Source organism: Gymnoscopelus braueri (genome assembly GCF_963280865.1).
Source record: "Gymnoscopelus braueri genome assembly, chromosome: 11".
NCBI classification, from domain to species: domain Eukaryota; kingdom Metazoa; phylum Chordata; class Actinopteri; order Myctophiformes; family Myctophidae; genus Gymnoscopelus; species Gymnoscopelus braueri.
In genome coordinates this window covers 36,880,996-36,902,111 of record NC_137613.1, presented here as the reverse complement: position 1 = coordinate 36,902,111, position 21,116 = coordinate 36,880,996, and the positions used below count along the sequence as shown (strand labels likewise).

The following is a 21,116-nucleotide window of genomic DNA, read 5'->3' as shown; positions in this document are numbered from 1 at the left end:
TCCCTCTCACGAAATCATTCACCTGGAGACAGATGACACCAAACCATCTCATCAAAACAAGGTTCTACAGGTCAGATATAAGATATAAGATTATTGTGCTAGTTTAACCACTTTTAATCAGGCATCTGTATTTTGGGCATGTCATTTTTGTACATTTTTCACAGATTTTCTAACTATTTCAAAAATAGCACATGTAAAAACTCACAACACTGTGTGATGTGCCATGTTGTGAGCTTGCAGATTGGCCATTTTAGTTTTTTTTAATTTTTTTTTTTAATGCCATCGTTCTATGTAAGGTGGCCACAGGTGCAGCCAGAGGCTACGGCTATATGGGGGTCCTTGTCATGGAAAAGTTAGGGAACCCCTGCAAGGAACCATTTAATATTGCCCTTCTCATTTTTCTGTTCCATGTACAGGTTCTACAGCTCAATGTGTTCCTGAACACTGTATTATATCAAGCATTATGTTCATAATTCAATTCCTTTAGCTTCACAAAATCACTGACAGTGGGTAGCATGTAAGCCAGCATTAACCGACATGACACCATGCACATATCAGCAGATATAGTAGCCTGTGTTGTAAAAACAGTTGTAACGCTGTTGTAATGTGTTGTTCAGCATACCACAGTGATGAGGAAACTACTGCAAGTACTTTTCATCAGGTAGACTTGGTAGAAAGCTAATAGATGTAAGGTGAGATAAGGTTACTGGTGCAGTGACGGGTCTTTCACACAAAATCTAATAAAATCCATAAAGATGAAATCCAGCACTGGCAGACAATGGCATGTGTGTGTTTATTATTCACATAATGTGTGTGTGCAAGTCACATAAAATGAAATCCACACAACAGATTAAATACGGTAATGGTAGACATTAGTGTGCGTGTGTGTGTGTGTGTGTGTGTGTGTGTGTGTGTGTGTGTGTGTGTGTGTGTGTGTGTGTGTGTGTGTGTGTGTGTGTGTGTGTGCGCCTGTGAGCGCACTAGCTGAGGCTGTGACTTACTGTGAGCTTTATGGCCTTCTCAGGCGCCACACCCAGTAGCTGTGGTACCAGACCTATCATTAGGAAATGACGAGATGATTAGACAAGAGAGTGCTGCGGTCCCCCCACTCACTCACAATCACTCACACACACACACACACACACACACACACACACACACACACACACACACACACACACACACACACACACACACACACACACACACACACACACACACACACACACACACACACACACACACACACACACACACACACACACACACACACACACACACACACACACACACTCCACATGAAGCGTGGCTCCCCACCGCATGTGTCCGACCCTGTGTGATCCCCCCAAACACTAATGAACTCTATTGATGTGGAGTGTGGGGACATCAGAGCAACAACAAGACGGAGTGAGAGAAAGAGAGAGAGGGTGAGAGGGGGAGAAAGAAAGAGAGAGACAGAGAGAAGAGAGGAAGAGGAGGGTAGAGAAAGACTGTTGCCTAGAATAGGAAAAAAAAAACGAGTAAACCAAAAGTTTGCACAGCCTTCAATTACAGCCCAGAGACGGATAAAAATAAACAAAATAATCACATCAGACTGCAGTAAAACTTGGCCCCCTACCCAAGTCTAATGTACAAAGGACAGATACGCACAGGACTCCCTTACATTAACAGTCAATAAACTGTAGAGAGAGTGTGTGTGTGTATGTGTGTGTGTGTGTGTGTGTGTGTGTGTGTGTGTGTGTGTGTGTGTGTGTGTGTGTGTGTGTGTGTGTGTGTGTGTGTGTGTGTGTGTGGATTTTCAAAAATCTGAGATCTGCACACACGTTCTCTAACACACACATACACACACATGTACCTGCATTAACATATGGGAAAATACACCACATTTATTTGACTCTAAAGCGGTTTGGGAGAATTCACAGCAACGACACACCATCATAGTCTGGAAGTAACCATGTAATTCCTCGCCTGCTTATTTTGCATTCTACTCTTCCCATGTTCTTCCTTCTTGGTCTACAATACATTGCATAACTACGTTTTGCATGTCAGGTCACCCGTCTGCATGTCCGTCTGTCAGGAGCCAGGGGTTGTCTTTCTGTCCGTTTGTCTATAAGGCCACTCTACTCTTTGAAGCCTTTGTGTATCTGATAGACATTTGAGCATTCAGGTTTCCTCACGGGAGCCCGGTGCTGTCACTCATAATCCTGGGATTTCCAAAGGGACTGCCGCCATTCCAAAACACCTGATCTGTTTTTCTTTTTTTCTTTTTTTTAGATGCATCTCCATGCCCCGCCCCCTATGCCCCAACCCCCACCTCTAAGGACAGGGCAGGTAGTCATTAGGGATGTAGTTGCACGCACACAGGTATGGATACTTGCTCGTGTAATTGTGGGCCTGCATGCCTGTGTGTAATTGCATGTATGTGTAATTGCATGTGTGCATGCATGCTTGTGTACAGTGTGCGTGTGTGTGTGTGTGTGTGTGTGTGTGTGTGTGTGTGTGTGTGTGTGTGTGTGTGTGTGTGTGTGTGTGTGTGTGTGTGTGTGTGTGTGTGTGTGTATATGTACACGCTGGCATGCTTGCCAGCTTGATGCATGTGTGCACCTGTGAGCTTGCATGTAAAATCTATGTGCATGTGTACGTGAACACTTCAGTTTTTCATAAATGAATGACCTATTTTATACTTGACTCAAATGACAGTGTCACGCAAAAGTAGCAAAAATGGCAAAAATAGCCAATCTCACTATCATTTGTTATAACTTTTTATTTAGATTTTTATAGGAGACAAAAAAGTGGATACAGGTACAAGGATTAATTGCAAATTAAATAGATCTCTACATGGCTCTTCCATGAGAGACCCTGCACCCCCACAACAAACCACCACAAAAAGGATAGAATAAATGATGAATAAATGACAATACTACCACAATAATCATATATAATAATTCAAATAAACCTAATCAAACAAAGACAAAGTTAACCAAACAAATGATCAAATGTATAAAATAAAATGTCAATCAAATTAACCCCTCCCAACCCACCCTCTCATAGGCTTATGAAAAACTGCAAAAAACAAATACTGTAATAATCAAAAGATGGGCATTTTATGAATAAGAAGAAACAACAGATCACTATTTCTGTAAATAAATATTTAACCAATGAAAAGTAATTAACAAGAGCTTGTGACCAATCAATAACTACACTGGATCCATTGGAAAACAGGCTGTTTTTCCATGACCTGAAAAAGTAACGTTTTAGACATACAAGGTTTCTGCCCGACGGCGACGACTTGCAGGTACGAAAATCTCCTCTGTGTGAGTCCAGACCAGTCCAGACAGGCATGGTCAGTGTGACACCAGCATGCAGTGACACGGGCCTAGAGGTATGTGGCCTTGTGTGTGACATCCATTGTCCTGCTCTGAAAGTCCCAAGCTAGCAGGTAATCACTTCAAAAGGAGACAGGTCAACATAGGTGAACTCACACCGCCCTCCTGTCCAATCCCTCACTTTTTTCCCCCCTCTTCAACCCTTCCCTTCTCTTTTCTTGTTCCTGATTGTCGTCTTCTCCTCTACCCCTTTCTTCTCTTCTTGTCTCTCATCTTCTCCTCACCTCCCCTTCATTCTCTAAACGCTGTCTTTTGTAGCTGCAGTGGAGCTGTTCTTCAAACTTTTCTGTGAACACAGAATTGAGGTCAGCTTGTGGCTTTCTTCTCGTTTTGCGTTGGGTGGCAAGTTGACCATGCAGGTACTGTATGGTGAAGCTGGATCCTTGGCCTTGACCTGGGGTGACATCCACCACGACCTCGGTAGCCATCACACTAGTCTTGTATTGCCAGACGATTGGAGAGCTCCGCCTACCGATATGTCTGGTGACATCTAAATTCATTGTATAGTTGCTACACTTGTGAACGAACAGACCAGAGAAACGCTTTACTGTAACACACCCCGGAAATACTACTCCTTAAGCTAAAGTGACCGGTGGAGAACAAATGGCACAGGATAGAAACTTCTACAATGGCTTCCATTTGCTCACTGTATCCAAACCATGCGCTGATGACAATTGTAAAACAAGCACTGCGTACCTCTGCTTTATTTATTTTCAGAGCTCTAGACCTGAATGTGCGATGTTGAATGGAAAACACAAAAGAGTGTGTCTGTGTACGCACCTCGATAGAGGCCGAAGATGCTCTCGTATCGCACCACCTTCCTGAAGCAGTCGAAGCTGTTCTTGTACATGAGCTCTCCAACCAGCGAGCCGCTTGTCCTCTGGTTTTGCATGCGCGTCTTCACCAGGTCGATGGGGTAAACCGCTGTGGCGCCCACAGCTAAAAGGACAGAGGCATAGAGCTGTTACACAGGTTAAATAGTCTTGTTTTGACACTTGGAAGAATTGAAGTACATTAACAGGGTGCTACTGTGGAATTGTGCTCAGTGACGTTAGTGAAGGTACATACCAACACACACGACCGTGTTGATGGAAAATATGAATAAATAAATAAATATATATATAACATTTATCTATTTTCATCATGTGAGCACTGAGCACGCATGCATATACAAAAAGTAATCTGCCACAAAATCACATTATGGTATCCTTGCATTGGACCTTCTACTGACACTGGACAGCAGCTTGGATCAAGTTAAGAGATACAAGATCTGGTCAAATAGAGATGACATCCTCACAACTAAGTGTCACAAAGTGTACATGCAAAATACGTTTGCATGTCAGAATACACAAGATATTCAGACTTTCAACAAAAAAAAAATCTGCATTTTCAGCCAATTCAGCACCATGGACAAGTCACATTTTCGGATCAATGGATCGTTGGAACAATGGGAATTTGTTTTCGTATAACGGACCGTCGGACTAATGGGATTTCGGTCCAATGGGACATGTTTAAGACTATTGGGCTTTCGGAATGGGCCGTCGGATCAATGGATCAATGGCGTTATAACAGGTTGTCGGAACAATGGGCAGGCCCCACATATAGACCCTATAGACTGACCTAGCTTGTTAAAGATGTTATCATAGTTATTAAAACATTAAAAAATGTATTTGAAAAACTGAGTTAATGTTGGTTAAACATCATTGCAGTCTTTATAATTTTGTTAGAATTTCGTTCGGAAATCAATCTTTTCTCCAGAGACTGTTTACAGCTTCATTTTTCAAATCAATCCACACTTTAAAATGCATTCAAACGCAACGATAATATAATTGACAAAAAATAACTGTCAATAGCTGTAATGACATTTTCTGTGTTGGCTTGCATATCTCAAGCAAGTTTCAAGTCTCTGCAAGTTGATTGTCATACCAAATAAATAGAATAAAATCTTACTCAAAACTCAAACAAATCACAGTATACTTTAGAACAGGGTTCAGGGCTTGATGTGCATAAAGGTTTTCTAGTCAGAATTAATCTTACCTTTATCATTCATAATAAATTATTGATTCATTCTTTACAAGTTTTTTAGTATTTATATTATATACTTATAATTATTTACTTATTCTATGCTTGTGTCCGTGTAATTAGCAGCCTATAATAAGTCTATATGTCTGGCACTGGGTGATCACGAAAGTCTCAGCTGAAGTGATCATGTGCCCGAAAATGGTTGGTAGTAATGTCAAGTATACCGTGACTCATAGACAATGGGCTGAACATGACAGACCACCCGTATGGTCCTTTAAATCTGTGGTGTTGTATGGTCAAAGACCTTTTAGAGGAGGTGACAATGTCAAGACATTGTAAGGGATCGACATTCATTTTGGAAAATAAATATTGTGATATGATACATCTGTATTACCAAGTCATATGACCTAGCACAACGACTATCAGAAACCGACGAACAGAAAACGGTTCCTGCCGTCATGTCTGAAAAACTCTGCTTGTCGGATGGACACACAGACAAAAAGAAGTGACCCAGGGCGACGGGCTTAATTAGAGAGAGAGAGAGACAGAAAGAAGGAGCGGCAGAGACGTTAGACCTCTACCTCCTCATTAAACTGTCTCCTATGGGATGGAAGGAGGGGACAAGGGAGGAAGGCAGGACGACGGGGGGGGAGAGAACAGGAGGCAGTCTGGAGCCAAAACACAAGATCTAGGCACCTCCTCGCCCCCTCCCCCCTCTCGTCCCCTGTCCACCCCCCTTCTTCTGATAACTCACACAGGTACAAAAGAATCCACACAAGAGGCTTTTCCCATGGCACGCAGACAGGAGAGAAGAGAGAGAGAGACAGAGGGACAGAGAGAGAGAGAGAGAGAGAAAATGACAGAGCGGGAACGAGAGGACGAGAAAGAGAGGGAGCACTTCTCTTTAAGCAGGGTAGCGATCGCCCTTGTTGTAAGCGAGGGGAACGCCAATAGAGAGGCCATTGTCCTCGCTCCCTCAGCCTTTCCTTATGAGGACAGCAGGGGGTGGGGGTGGACGGGGGGGGCAGGTAGATGGTAGATACGTGGGCGACGGGGTGAAGGTATGCAGAGAGCCAATGGGCTGTGACTCTTACCGCCAGCCACGGAGCCAAGGCCGAACCTGTAGGCCGACTCTGCCACCTGGATGAGGATGGAACGAGAAGGATCCGAACCCAACTGCTGCTCACCCACGGAGAGAGAGAGAGAGAACGAGAGAAAGAACTGAGCATAGAGAGACTACTGAATATTCCAAAAGACATTGGATTTCACAGATAAGAGCAGGTGGAGATTAGACATTCTGTAAAATAAATGTTTCATTAAACATAGAATCCATACAATGTCATGTGTACTCTTTGAATAAATCTTGCTTAAAAAAAAAAAACATAGAATCCATTTAATTTCTCCATTAGACCCCCGGTCATCATAGACTCGATGACCGTTTCCCACAAGCCCCAAGCATACCACAAAGATTTCTAAGCTTGCAAGCCATTCAAATCATTCCATTCAATCAATCATCCTTATCTACATTCACTTTAATCATGACATTAGAAGCATATTGACTTCTTAAAAGCATACCAATGATTCGTGATTTTACATTTTGTACAACAATCCATAAATGTTCATTAAACATTTATTCATTCATGATCATCCTCTTCGTATCTCTTTTTCATGGGAAGATATTTTATATTGGATTGTTTTGATCTGGTCGAATGGAGATATTGCTTCAGGAACTAAAGATGCTACATTGTATTAAATATTGTCCTCAACATTTATCTAATTAGGTCTGCCTGAACAGGGGGTATCAGACAATGGAAAAGAATACTTCATATGCGAGTATTGTAAAATGTTCTTACATTTTACTTTTAATTACTGCATATTTGCATTGTTACAGTCACATTCTACAGACTTTTTATTGCATTCACAGAGGTGACATTGGGTCTCAACCTTCAAAATCCCAAAGAAAGTCGAAGGTGCAATAAGTAATATTTTTTTGCTAAAATAAGTGTTAAATAGCTCTATATTCTGCTAGCAATCATTGCTTAGACTGGGTATTTGTTCAGTAACGGGGTACTCCCTATCTCTCCAGCTCTTTAGTAAACAGAAAATGCATTTCAAAGGATGGGTTACCGATTCTATCCAATCAGGAGAGAGAACACAGTGAAATTGGAAGTGATGACACACAGAAGTGAGCGGACAAAATGTTAACTGGAACACTATAAAATTTGGTACTCTCTCTTGATTGGCTGAAATTGGCAACCTGCATGAAAATGTATTTTCTGTTTACTAAAGAGCTGGAGAGAAGGGGAGACCCCTGTTACCGAACAAGCACTCAATTTGCAGCGATTACTATCAGAATATAGAGCTTTCACTGGTACAATTGAACTGTAACTGTGATCATCACAGCTTTAAACAGAGCAATATTAGAAGCCAGAGTTAGTAGCTAGCCACATAGTAACATTCAGAGCCCGAACCAATATTTAACCAGTAGTTTACCAGTAGTTTACCAGTAGTTTAGAAACCAATATAATTCTGGCAAGTACGTGTATGTATCTGACATCTTTTACCTCTTACTGCTAAAATTGAAAACACTCCTTTTCTTGCATGGATTGTGCCAATACATCTGCCAGAGATTGTGTGTGTGTGTGTGTGTGTGTGTGTGTGTGTGTGTGTGTGTGTGTGTGTGTGTGTGTGTGTGTGTGTGTGTGTGTGTGTGTGTGTGTGTGTGTGTGTGTGTGTGTGTGTGTGTGTGTGTGGATTGTGCTCAGTAAAGATACAGATACAGAGCCAATACTACAAGAGCAAAAAGAAAGAAAGGCCACCACCACACGACTGCATAACATACACTACGACGTACGGCAGGGCATAAGCAGAGTAAATGCCAAACATATCATGTGGATTAAACAGCGATACAGTGATTTTGTTTAAAGCCTTATAACTGCAAATAGATATGGACCAGTCAATGGTTCATGATTTGGGCTTTAGTGACATTAACAGCACTGCTCCAACCACAAGTGGTACCTGTTGCTTTGTCTTGTCTGCCCAGCCCTGGCCTCTTGTCCCTGGGGAGAAGGGGGGTTCGAGTATGTGAGTATGTATGTGTGTGTGTGGGGGGGGGGGGTCTCTGGGACAGGTCCACCTGTCAGAGCCTACTCACAGACCTCACTGGCCACCACCACCCCCACCAACCATCCATCCATCTGGGCCCCAGATCGCCCCCCACCCCCCCACCACCACCACCACCACACAGCCCTCCTTCCCTCCTGTCTGTGTCTGCCCCTCCACCACTTCCTCCTCATCCCTTGCTCCCCTGCCCACTGTGAACAGGAGCCAAGGGTTTTGGTGAGGCCGAGGGGAGGGGGGGGGGATGTTTGTGTGAGAGGGAGGAAGACAGCACTAGCTGACAAGTGATAAAGAGCGAGGGAGTCTGCCAGACCTAGAGAGAGATAGAGGAGAGAAAGAGAAAACAGTCCCCCCCCCAAAAAAAGAGAAGAGGCAAACAGAATAGACGATGGAGACAGAGAGAGACAGAGAGAGCGAGAGAGAGAGAGTGTAGCCAGCGAGAGATGAGGAGAAAGGGTTCCAGTTAGCTGGCGGCCAGCCCGCGAGGCCAAACCACATGGGCCTAAAGCGGCTCATTGTGGTGGGACTGGCGTCTGTGTAGCTCTGGGCCCCTTGCTCGCTCCCCTTTGGCCCCAGCCTGCTCCAACATGGCCTGGCCATGGCTGCACTGCAGCCCTGGAACCCACCCTGCAACGCAACGCTGACCAAAACTTCAAAATAAAAAATAAAAAAGAACGCTTGTCTGCCTGCCCAGCTGTCCATCTAGCCTTTCTGTTATTCTTTTTCTGTTTTTCCCTCTAAGCAGCTTCTAAGACACCCCCCCCTTCCCGCCCCCAACACACACCCCACCACCACCACTACCCCTCATCCTCAAATATTACTCTCACTTTTTGTAGTCTCTAACCCATTAAGACCTGAGGCCGCTTCTAAACATTTTCTAAATCCTATAATTTTTTCGGGAAAACAAATTTTAAAAAATAAATCACGATTTTTCAAAAATAGCAGATCTACAAGCTCGTAGCGCGGCACTCGGTGCCGCGCTATGAGCTTGTAGATCTGCTATTTTTGAATAGCTTAAAGAAATCTAAAAGTGACACAGATGCGTTCCAGGTATTAATGGGCTAAGAGATAGATCTTTTGGATTGCTCAGCTTGTCTTTTGGTGGAACTGGCTATGTGAGCGCACATTTCTCTTCTTCCTTTTTTTCCCACTTTCTTTTGAAAGACGTCAACCACATGTCAGAGAGAGAGAGGGCTGGTGGTGTTTTCTCCCAGAAATGTCTCCCAGAGGTCAGGTCTACGATGGGAAGTTTTTCTCAAACATTTTTGCTTTGGTTGTTTTTCAATGAACTTTTGAGACTGACCAGGCTGACAGAGTCTGGCTGACTGGTATTTTGGGACAGACACACGTCTGTGGTCCAGCGCTTCGCTTCTCATTGGAGATGTCTGACGTGGATCTATGTCTCCCCTATTGCATTTCTTCCTGGTCAAATCTGACTGTACAGCAAAGTCCAAAATAAATTATTACTAAAAAAGGAAAATAAAACAATCAAAAGTCAATCCAATGGGGACAGGTTTTCCCTGGATAGGAGAAACCATTGAACTTGTGCGTCACAGTCGTTTGAACTTTGACCTCCAGTCAGGGAGGAGGAAAGCATGGAAGGACAGCAGACATATCAACAGGTCTTCATATTCTGTACCTGTCTCTGGACCTCGGCCAAGTTATAGGGCAGGGCGCCTTCCTCCAGAGGGGCAATCATCTCAATGTCCACCAATCCAACACGTCTGGAGGAGAGAGAAAAGAAGTTAAGGACAGACAGAGAGAAGGGGGGAGACGGAGAAAGGTTTCATGTGCCTTTCAATTGCCACGAAAAAGAAAAGCTCTCAAAGGCTTATAGTGTTTCAACCAATGCATCAAAATGACTCAATGTGTGACCTTTCCCGAGCAGAGTAGTCCCGTGTGAAATGAATTATGGTTCAAGGACACTCAATCCTTCGTTATGTTATGGCCATGTGAAAATATCGTGGAAGTCAAAAATTCCGACCTTGGCTCTAGGCGTGATTAGCCGTGACACCTAATCTAAAGAGACGACCGACTCCCATCCCCTCTATCCCGTCGTCCAAACAAAACAAAAACATCAAACCTTCGGATATAGACCCCCCCCCACACACACACATACACACACACCTCCCCCAACCCACCATCATCAGGTTTTTCCACTGCATCTCCCTACCAATCGCAGATTTCCCAGGCTAAAGGAACAGGGAACAGCCAAAATGCCCCCCCACCCTCTTTTCTTCGATTATTGGAGCAATTATTTCCCGCATCTCCAATCAAGGGGACTGGGGAAGGCTATTAAAGTATCCCGTTGCTCAGAAATAATAATCAGGTGCTGTGTCCCAGGCCAGGGTTAGAAATTACCAGTGTGCTCTCCGGTCAGCATGCGAGGCTAGACGCATAGGAAAGAAGGGAACGTGAGATGCGTACAGCTGTTGTTATGCAATGAATCATAAGGGTGATCGGAAGAACCCCTCAAACTCAGACACACATGCATTTTATTTATAGTTTTTAATAAATAGGAGTACAGACAGGTTTTAGAATTAAAGGTGATTCTCTAGCATGTAGTCATGTCTGGTTCTTTTGATCACCCGGGGAGGAGTTTGAGAGGAGAGAAAGCGATAATTTTCCTTCAAGTATCAAAGTGGAGGTGCCCTTCAGCCACTTTAACCCTGGTATCACTATTTATGTACGTATGTTTTATTTGAAAAATGTTCCAAAAATAGCAAAAAATATTGTACCACAAAACATATTTCAAGTGGTTAAAGGAGGCACATCTAGGATAGCTTTACTCGCTTCCCAACTAAAATGTTCCGCCAAGAACCGTCTTATATGATTCTTTAAGAAGAATCTGCACGGTTCTTTTTTTCAAGCAAGTGGCTCCATATAGAACCTCAGAATCTTTCATGGATCTATATATGGAACTGTTTTGGTAAGAAGGCACCGTTAAGGAACCCTGATTGCTTGGAGAAATCACGGAGGTATACGACCGCTGGCTACGTGCCGTTTCTCCATACTGCCGATGGTTACTAAAGAATGTTTGTGTGCCTGCGTGTGTCTATTCTAGGAGCCCAAGATGACTCAGCCGTCTGAGTGGGTAAAGGGTTTGTGTATAACAGTTTGTCTTGGTTGACATGTCGTTTTTTTTGGTGTACACACATGTAAACCTGCATTACTGTGTGTGCTATTGTCATATGCAAATGTGATTGTGTGTTTGCATGTGTGCAAGTATGAGTTGTATTGCTGTGTGTGTGTGTGTGTGTGTGTGTGTGTGTGTGTGTGTGTGTGTGTGTGTGTGTGTGTGTGTGTGTGTGTGTGTGTGTGTGTGTGTGTGTGTGTGTGTGTGTGTGTGTGTGTGTGTGTGTGTGACACAGACCCGCGGGGTTCGTTCAAGTCAGCCAGCTGAAAGAGAATGTCCACCTCCATGGGAGTGACCTGGCCAAACTTCTGAGCTGCCACAATGAACTCCTCTATAGAGAGACAGACAGAGATGTTTTACTTTCAATTATATCAATTGATTATTTTCAATTACTATGACTATCAATGAAGAAGAATAAAATACAGTGTTAAAGATAACTGCAATAAAGTAGTAGGTACAGTACATATACCCAGTGTACAACACAGGGTGATCATTGCTTCACCAACTCCGTTCTGAAATTGTGCCGATTTGACAAACGCTTCATCGTGCATTGAGCCTTGAGTTAGTTGAAAAGATTTGCTCTGTCCCTATCATAGCTGGCCCCAAACCCCCATTTAAACCCCAATATTAATACTGCACTGTACAAAGCACTTAATGTCCCATTAATTGGCAACGGAATTCATTCAGAATGTATTGCATGGAGGCTGATCAGTACTTAAGATGGCACTTCACCGGTGCTCTCACTTTACAGCGTGGTTTAACTCCTTTACTTTTTCATGACACAATGTCCTGATTTGCCAGCGAGGAGTGTCAAGGCCCGTTCAATCGATCACAGAAAAGTAGAATGGAAAAATAGGGCTTCAATGGTATATTTCTGTAGGCAGGTCTAGGTTGCGGTAACTTGAGCCGTGGTCTATTGTTGCCGGGAATAATGAACAGGTTGACTGTAGACTGGCTTACAGTGCGGGAGTCAGCATTGTGAGACCTGCTTATTCAAAGAGCAGCGAGCTGGGCTTGTGACAGAGACGTCCTACACTGGAGCCATTCACCCCGCCGAGGCTCAGCTTACCCCTGAGGCATTCTCTCACACACACACACACACACACACACACACACACACACACACACACACACACACACACACACACACACACGCTCCCACGTGCGCACACACACCCCCACACACACACACACACACACACCCATACACACACGCAAGCACTTCCAATAGCGCGGCAGGTATGCGAGAACGCACTCACATGCTTGAGTGAATGAATGCACAGGTATGTGCGCGTGAACACACACACACACACACACACACACTAGTGTCTAGGGAGATCACAGATCACACTGTTGATAACCTGTCTATCTGCAGTCCACACACACACGCCTATAGCCTATTAAACTGATAACCCGGGTCCCACATAACTGCCTTGTCCACACACAGTTCGCTGGTTGTCTGGCCCGTGTTTCTCTACAGGCTTTAGGCTAATCTGTGCCACTCTACCAGCTGAATGCAGTTTATCTTAAAAGGCTTGGCTCTTCACTTACACACATTCACCCTCATCCACCCCAACACGCCCTCGTCTCTACCCAACCTCACACTTCCAAACTGTGTACGCTCTATTACAGAGGTACAATGAAGGGGGGGGGGGGATACGCAGATGTGAAAGTACATAACAGACTTTTGGAATTTCCTTGCTGACAACTTAAAACTAGAATGGTTTTAGCTTCCCACACAGCGCCGCAGAGTTCCATAACCCCAGACATTCTGATCATGTGTGTTTTCTGCATTGAAACGGACGCACGTTGAAACCTGAGGTTCACCTGTATGCATAAAAATATTGTACAGTCATGACCAGCCACGTAGTGGGATGCATCTCTACAGGCCCCGAGAGAAGTGCACCAGAATCGTAGCAGTGTGTGCATTGTTGTGGCCTCTCATATGCACACACACATTCATATTTATACAGGAACACATATTCACACACACACAGTCACACACACACATTAATTCGTATACAGGAACACATATTCTCGCACGCACGCACGCACACACACACACACACACACACACACACACACACACACACACACACACACACACACACACACACACACACACACACACACACACACACACACACACACACACACACACACACACACACACACACACACACACACACACACACACACACACGGTTAGCCAAAACAGTGGCCTTGCAGCACACATGGAACCCATCAAGATTAGCATGCATGCGTGCATGCTAGCGTATTAGCCTGTTTGTGTATGCGAGTATACGCACATGTTGGGGTAACATGCCCGCGCAAGTGTATGTGTATGTGTGTTGTTGGTGAGTGTGTGTGTGTGTTTATGAGTCAGTGAGTAGGACGTGGAGTTAAGCACTCCCAAAGTCCCTGAGGGAGCCTTAATGACTTGGGGAGCGGAGGGGGGCTGTGGTGGTGGGGGGGGGGGCAGCTGGCTATGGGCCACTACTGGACCGGCCAAGCCCAGCCTCGGTGTGCCCATGGTGGGAACAGCCTGGGGAAGAAAACGGACCCTTGGTCTGGGTCTGATGTGGTCCCCACCCCGATAAGGCCCCGAGATAGCATCATAAGCCTTCATCAGGGACTCAGAGACATGTGGGGAGAACTCAGAACCGCTGCTTATGGACAGATAAAGACAATGTCAAGACAAGAGAGAGAGAGAGAGAGAGAAGGAGACAGACAGACTGAAAGACGGAGAAAGAGAGATCTAGGCTCCCTGCCAAGTCAGGAGGCAAAGAATGAGTGAGAATGAGAAGAGAGGCATGTCACGGAGATAGCGAGAAAACGAGAGAGAGAGAGTTCGGGAGAGCGATAAAGGACATCTAGTCCTCTAAATGTACGTTGGACTTGCCTGTGTGAAGTGACAGAATATCTAAATGACGCCTCTGACGTTTCCTTATAGTACTGAGAGTGGTAGTGTCGACTCCTGTACACTGAAATAAGCTTTTAAATCTCAACTCTACAATGAAATAATATAACCAAACCTGGTTATAAAATAGATTTGATAGCAATGCACACTCGACCTTGTAATGTAAATTTTACAGCTGTTATGAGACACACAGTAAAAACAGCTCAAGAGCAGGTCACATTGCAGCTTCCTGGTGGCTCAACCAGTCAGCACGCGAACTGACCACATAATCACAATGTCCTGACTTTGAATCTATCTTTCATGCGTCTTCACTGTACAGTCCAATGAAGCAGAAATGTCATAAATCAACGCAAAGCATAAACACGTTTTTTTTTGTTCGTTTTGAATTTTGTTTTTTTTCTTTTGATCCGATTGTTGGATTGTTGTTGGTGTTGTTTCTTTTTTCCTTTGTTAACCCATTAAGACCGGGAAAGCATCTGTCATTTTAGACTTAAACCATTATCTTATACTTTGGCTATTCAAAAATAGCTGATGTACAAGCTCAGCACCAAGTGCCACGCTATGAGCTTGTAGATCTGCTACTTTTAGAAAAAACATGAACAAAATGCATGGTATTTACTAGGTCTCCAAACATAAATCCCTCTACTGGTATTTACACTCTTAAAGGAACCTAACCAAAAAATTGGTTAGGTTCAGATTGGTTTCCTCTATTGAAACAGGTCCTGTTTTTATTTTGCCAGCAGAAAAACTATTATTCAATCTGTAATAATGTCTGTGTTTGACTATGGTGATGTGCTGTACATGCATGCTTCAACCTCCACACTGAAGCCTCTTGAAGCAGTCTACCACAGTGCCCTACGTTTTATTACTGGTGATGATTATCACACCCATCACTGCATTTTATATGATAAAGTGGGTTGGCCATCTCTCGCAGTGCGTAGAGAGCAACATTGTATTTTAATGTATTCATAAGGACTTGTGTGGTAAGCTTCCTTTGTACCTATCCTCGCTTTTAGAACCAAAGGTTACTGGACATTCAACACGTTCACAAACACACATTAGATATATCAGTCCACGTAAGAGCAGTGAACAAGGAAAGACTGCTTTAATTTATTATGCTCCACACAAATGGAACAAATTTCAGGACTCTCTGAAACTGGTACGATTGGTCTCAATAGAGACATGCTTCTTGAGGAGAGGACACACTTCATAGTGACTGCACATGTATCATGTAACACTATATCTATTTATTTGCATTTGTGACGATTGTAATATGAATCAAATGTTTGTTATTGTTTTTCATTATGTATGTGCTTTATATATGCTGTTATCAGGGCGTCCTTGAAAAAGAGAGCTTGCTTTCAATGGGCTTCCCTGAATAAATAAAGGAACATTTGTAACTCAAATCTTTGCTTCTGGGGATTCTACAAATGTCTTCTAAATCTTAACAGTTTTTTGAAAAAAGTTATGTTCCTATAATCAGTAGTTCTCAAACTTTTTCATGTCAAGGACCCCCAAAATAATATGTATTTGGCCGCGGACACCAATCTCAAAATATGTTGTTCCAGGGACCCCCTTCCAGGGACCCCCCCCCCCCCCCCCCCCAGAAGCAAAGGTTTGAGTTAAAAATGTTAACTATGTAAAAAAATATCAGAATGTTAAAAATAGCAGATCTACAAGCTCATAGCGTGGCACTCAGTGCCGCGCTATGAGCTTGTAGATCTGCTATTTTTGAATATCCAAAATATAAAATAATGGTTTAAGTGGTTACACAGATGCGTTCCCGGTTTGAGTGGGTTAAATGTGGGCCTGTTGAGACTGTAACAGTGATTCAGGGCTACACAAATAGAGTTGTTCCGATACCCAGTATCGGAAAAGCTGCGAATACTGCCTAAAATGCTGGTATCAGTATCGGCGAGTATGCCAGTCTATACCATTCCGATACCACGTAATTTATCACGTGATGATATTTCATAGTAATATATTTTTATTGCTTCAGTTGATGTTGCACTACTGTTTTATACTGTTACTGAAATATTCACATTATTATTTTACTAACTTGTAGCTGCACTTTAACAATTATTAACTGAATTTTTATTTATTCCTAGATCAGTGGTTCTCAAACGTATTTTAATTTCAAGGACCCCCATAACTCTGAGAGTGTTCAAATGGAACCAAATGGACCCGTAAGGATAAGGATAAGGATAATTCCTTTTAACAGGTCGTTCATGAAAGTCCTTGCGGTCTTGTTTCCAATGAGAACCTGTGAGCAATTGGGGTTTAGAGTCTTGCTCAGGGACAAATTTCATATCATCGGCACATATGCTGGGATAGCCTGGAATCGAACCTGGGGCAACCAGGGCCTCTGGTTCCCTAGGCGGGCTCACTAACCACTCAGCTATGGCCGCCCCAACGTACGGGTCCATTTGGTTCCATTTGTACACTCTCAGAGTTACAGACCTGTAAGGGTCCATTTGAAACCCCCTCGAGGAACACTGAGGGTCCCTGGACCACACTTTGAGACCCACACTGTCCTAGATTTGTTTAAATTACACACTGGATCCGCTGGTCAAATGATGAGTCCCATTACAGCATAGGATGTGTAACAGACACAGCCATGGAGGATTATGGGGTGTGTGTGTGTGTGTGTGTGTGTGTGTGTGTGTGTGTGTGTGTGTGTGTGTGTGCGGCGCATGTGTTGGGATGGATCCAGCACGCCCAGTCGAACACCACCGTAGGAGGTGGAAAACTAAACAATAACAAAGTTTCCGTCCTCCGCTTCACACATGCGCGTTCACGGAACACATACACACACTCAATATGCTGTCCAGACAAACTCGATCGCTCTCACAGTCATCCAGAGAGAACGTTTGTGTGTATGTACGTGTACTGCATGTTTGCATGTCCATGTCCGCTCGTGGGTGTGTGTGTGTGTGTGTGTGTGTGTGTGTGTGTGTGTGTGTGTGTGTGCGCACGGCCGCGCGTGTGCATGTATAAATGGAAGTCAACATGTGCGTATTTGAGTATAAAGTATGTGTAGGGTTTTATAAGCACATACAGTACACTTTTCTATAAGTATCAGAGCACAAGAGAGGGAGTGTGTGTGTGTGTGTGTGTGTGTACGTGCGTGCGTACCTTTAGTGACCTCCAGGTCTCGGCGGTGGCCGGACAGCGTGCTGTAGATCTTCCTAATCAGTTCCATGTTGTTGAGAAGCGAGTTAAAGCCGTTGAAGTAGGAGAAACTCACCTGATGGGAGGTAGTGCCCCCGGCCACCTACAGATACATGGATGGAGGGATAGACAGAAAGAGAGAAGACGGGAGGAATGGGGAGGAGAGGGAGGGAGAGAATTGGAGAGAGTTTAGGCTACTGAGTGCAATTTCACATGCTTACATTTTCTAACAAAGCACCCAAACCATGCAGACACATTGAGAGCGAGACTGCAACGCAAAAGCAAACAGATAACCAAACATACACAAAAAACAAACTCATACGCACACACACAAACATACACTAAACACACAGTATAAAGACTAAAGTCTGGAAGACACATCTAACAAGGGTTATCCATCGTTATGGATACACTGAAGTTATCAAAACAAACGCTCTAGTGGAAGATTACCCATAATCCCTGAACGAGAAGACAAGAGGAAGAAAGCTCGGCTTAAACCGCCGGTTAATCAGCACCATGTCTCTATGCCACCACCCTGCAGGGAGTATAAAGCCCTCTCCACCGCGAGTCTTTCCATCACACACACACACGCACGCACGCACACACACACACACACACACTCACAGACACTCAGAGAGCATTTAATTAACTGGTCTTTATGAGGAGCAGGAAGCAGTAAAGGGGACAGAAAATAGACCGAGGTAAATAAAAAAATAAAAACTTTAAAAATAGACGTTGGGGCTTCTTAGTAGGACATTCCAACCTGCCCACAGCCTCGTTTTACATCGCAAAGAAGAAAATGCCATCTTTCTCATCTTGGGCTCTCGAGGCGCTGAATTAAAGTTCCCCCGGTGTCTCTTTTCTATTGTATGACATTTTCGATTATTTTTCACCAACTGATTTCAGTCGTAGCGTAGGACTTCAGCTGTGAAGATGTGGGAATTTAAAAGTTTTGCTGCCGTATTCAAGAGCGTGGGGGGTTGGGTGAGTGAGGGAGGCAGCAGAAAATACCAGGGCTTCCCTCTCACTAGATGGCACTGTTTGCTTTACAGAGACACGTTGGTGCAGCTGCAGCTACCAGCACTGTGTGCATGGAAGGGAAGGGAAGGATTGTGGGGGTGGGGTGGGGGGGGGGGGCTATTGGGTTTTAGTGAAACTGCCTCAACAGAAAGACACATTTGTATCTATACATGTGTATATGAGCCTATAGGCACGGGCCCTCGTCTGAAATTCAACACGCAGGCTTTCGCTGCAATACGATGTGGAGAAGAGAACAACATTTGGGTAGCAGAGAGCGTGATGTTGATTTATCTTTTTCAGCCAGCCGAATTACAGGGCCGCCGTTTCGCTGTATTCTGCCACAATGATGTCTTTAATGCGTCTGCAGTGTGTGTGCGTGTGTGTGTGTCTGCAGTGTGTGTGTGTGTGTGTGTGTGTGTGTGTGTGTGTGTGTGTGTCTGTGTTTACTAACATCACTGGGAGATGACTGGTCGGTGAGGTAAACACAGTAGAGAAAATGACAGAGTCTACAAGGTGTTTATGAAATGGGGCAAGACGTTGGACATACACACGTGCGCAAACACACACACACACAATGGATAAATGCCGACACGAGACACAAAAAACACACATTCTGCTGTTGCAAACAAACACTCAGGGTGTGCGCGCACGCACGCACGCACACACACACGGCAAGACAACGATGAAGCTCCAGTGTCTCCGTCTTCCTATTCAGCCGGCCTGCTTGGCTTTGACACTGGCAGGGAGGTTGAACTTAATGACATGGTAGTGGAGAGAGAGAGAGGTGGGGGGGGGGGGAAAGAGGGGGCGACAGCAAGAGAGAAAAAGGGAAGGAAAGAGAGAGGACAAATGAGAGATGACAGAAAGGTATAGTAGAAAGATGATAGTAGAGAGAGAGAGAGAGCGAGCAATATATAATAGAAAGTAAGAACAGAATTGAAATCCCAAGGGAAAAACACTGGACAGAGAAAGAGAAAGAGAAAGAGGGGGGAGAGAGAGAGAGAGAGAGAGAGAGAGAGAGAGAGAGAGAGAGAGAAAGCTGTGTGTGAACAAGGCAGAAGACAAGTGGAGAGAATGCAATGTGAAACGCAATGACAGGAGAGAGAGAGAGAGAGAGAAAAATAGAGCCAGAGAATGACAGAGAGAGAGAGAGAGAGAGAGAGAGAGAGTGCAAAAAAAGAAAAGAGCAAAAAAAGAACAAGAGTGGAGCCGCTGAGCCAAACAGCGACGCCTATACCCACCGCCACCAGACTCTCCTCCACAAAGGGTGTGAGCACATGAGGACGGCAGGTGACCATGATGTCCCTGAAGTCCAGCGCCGAGATGGCTCCGGTGTGAGACCGGTCCCTCTGGACAAAGGCCTGCCGCGCGTGTTCCAGCTGCATCTCCTGAGAGAGAGAGAGAGAGAGACAGAGAGAGAGAGCGGTGTCATTATGTATGTGCGTACATAGCATCATCACGTTTATGTACATGGATGGCATCATTGCATGTATATGCACATGTACAGCATCGTTGCATGTGTATGCACTTGGTCAGCATCAGTGGTGTAAAGTAACTAAGTACATTTACTCACGTATTGTACTTAAGTACAATTTTGAGGTACTTTTATGTTCGCGTTGTGAGCTTGTAGATCTGCTATTTTCAAACATTTTAGTACTTTTACTTTTGGTACTTTAAGTACATTTTGATACCAATACTTTTGTACTTTTACTCAAGTACATTTTGAATTCCGGACTTTTACTTGTAACGGAGTACATCTACATTGCAGTATTGATACTTTTACTTAAAGGAGAATTTTGGACTAAGTTTTTCTTACCTTTTCTATGATGTTATGATATCTTAGGATGAATGGTACAGTAGAAATTTTTCATAACTCCATCCCGGGTCCGCCACAGCTTAAAACGTGCGCGGATAGGCCTTGCGCTAGATCGCATATTTTTTTTTTTTTTACTCTTTAAATTTTTATCCCGCGATTTTGTAACCCTATTTTTTACACCCAGTGCCAATTATCTATGTAATCCTGGGCACTACCTTCCCTCTGCCAACCTAGGGAGGCCAGGGCCGAGCTCATGCCTCCTTCAATGCATGAGAGCCAACTGACCTTCTTGTCACCTGACAGGGGAGAGTTTCCCTGGTTGGACGTAGCGCGTGGAAGGAACACGTTATTCCAACCAGTTCCCTTCCCCTCCATCAGGCGCCCCGGCTGGCCAGGGGGAGGCAGTATAGTGACCAGGATTACTGCATGTTTTTGTGAGGGTACCTACCCTAGGAGACACGGGGAGAACATGCAAACTCCACACAGAAAGGCCCTTTCACCAACCCCACCTAGGGTATGGGCACT

At 44.2% G+C, this 21,116-nt stretch overlaps 1 protein-coding gene across 1 annotated transcript in view; it reads right to left on the bottom strand.

Moving 5' to 3' along the window:
• The window catches only part of slc25a13 (solute carrier family 25 member 13), a 61,345-nt gene that overhangs the window by 21,416 nt on the left and 18,813 nt on the right, over nt 1-21,116 (bottom strand). The window contains exons 5-12 of the mRNA XM_080442949.1: nt 20,017-20,163; nt 17,720-17,858; nt 11,902-11,995; nt 10,168-10,252; nt 6,503-6,587; nt 4,167-4,325; nt 1,002-1,054; nt 1-22 (exon numbers count right to left, since the gene is read on the bottom strand). The exon at nt 1-22 is cut by the window's left edge and continues 59 nt beyond it. Coding sequence (XP_080299075.1) covers nt 1-22; nt 1,002-1,054; nt 4,167-4,325; nt 6,503-6,587; nt 10,168-10,252; nt 11,902-11,995; nt 17,720-17,858; nt 20,017-20,163 — 784 coding nt within the window. The remainder of the gene's footprint in view (nt 23-1,001; nt 1,055-4,166; nt 4,326-6,502; nt 6,588-10,167; nt 10,253-11,901; nt 11,996-17,719; nt 17,859-20,016; nt 20,164-21,116) is intronic.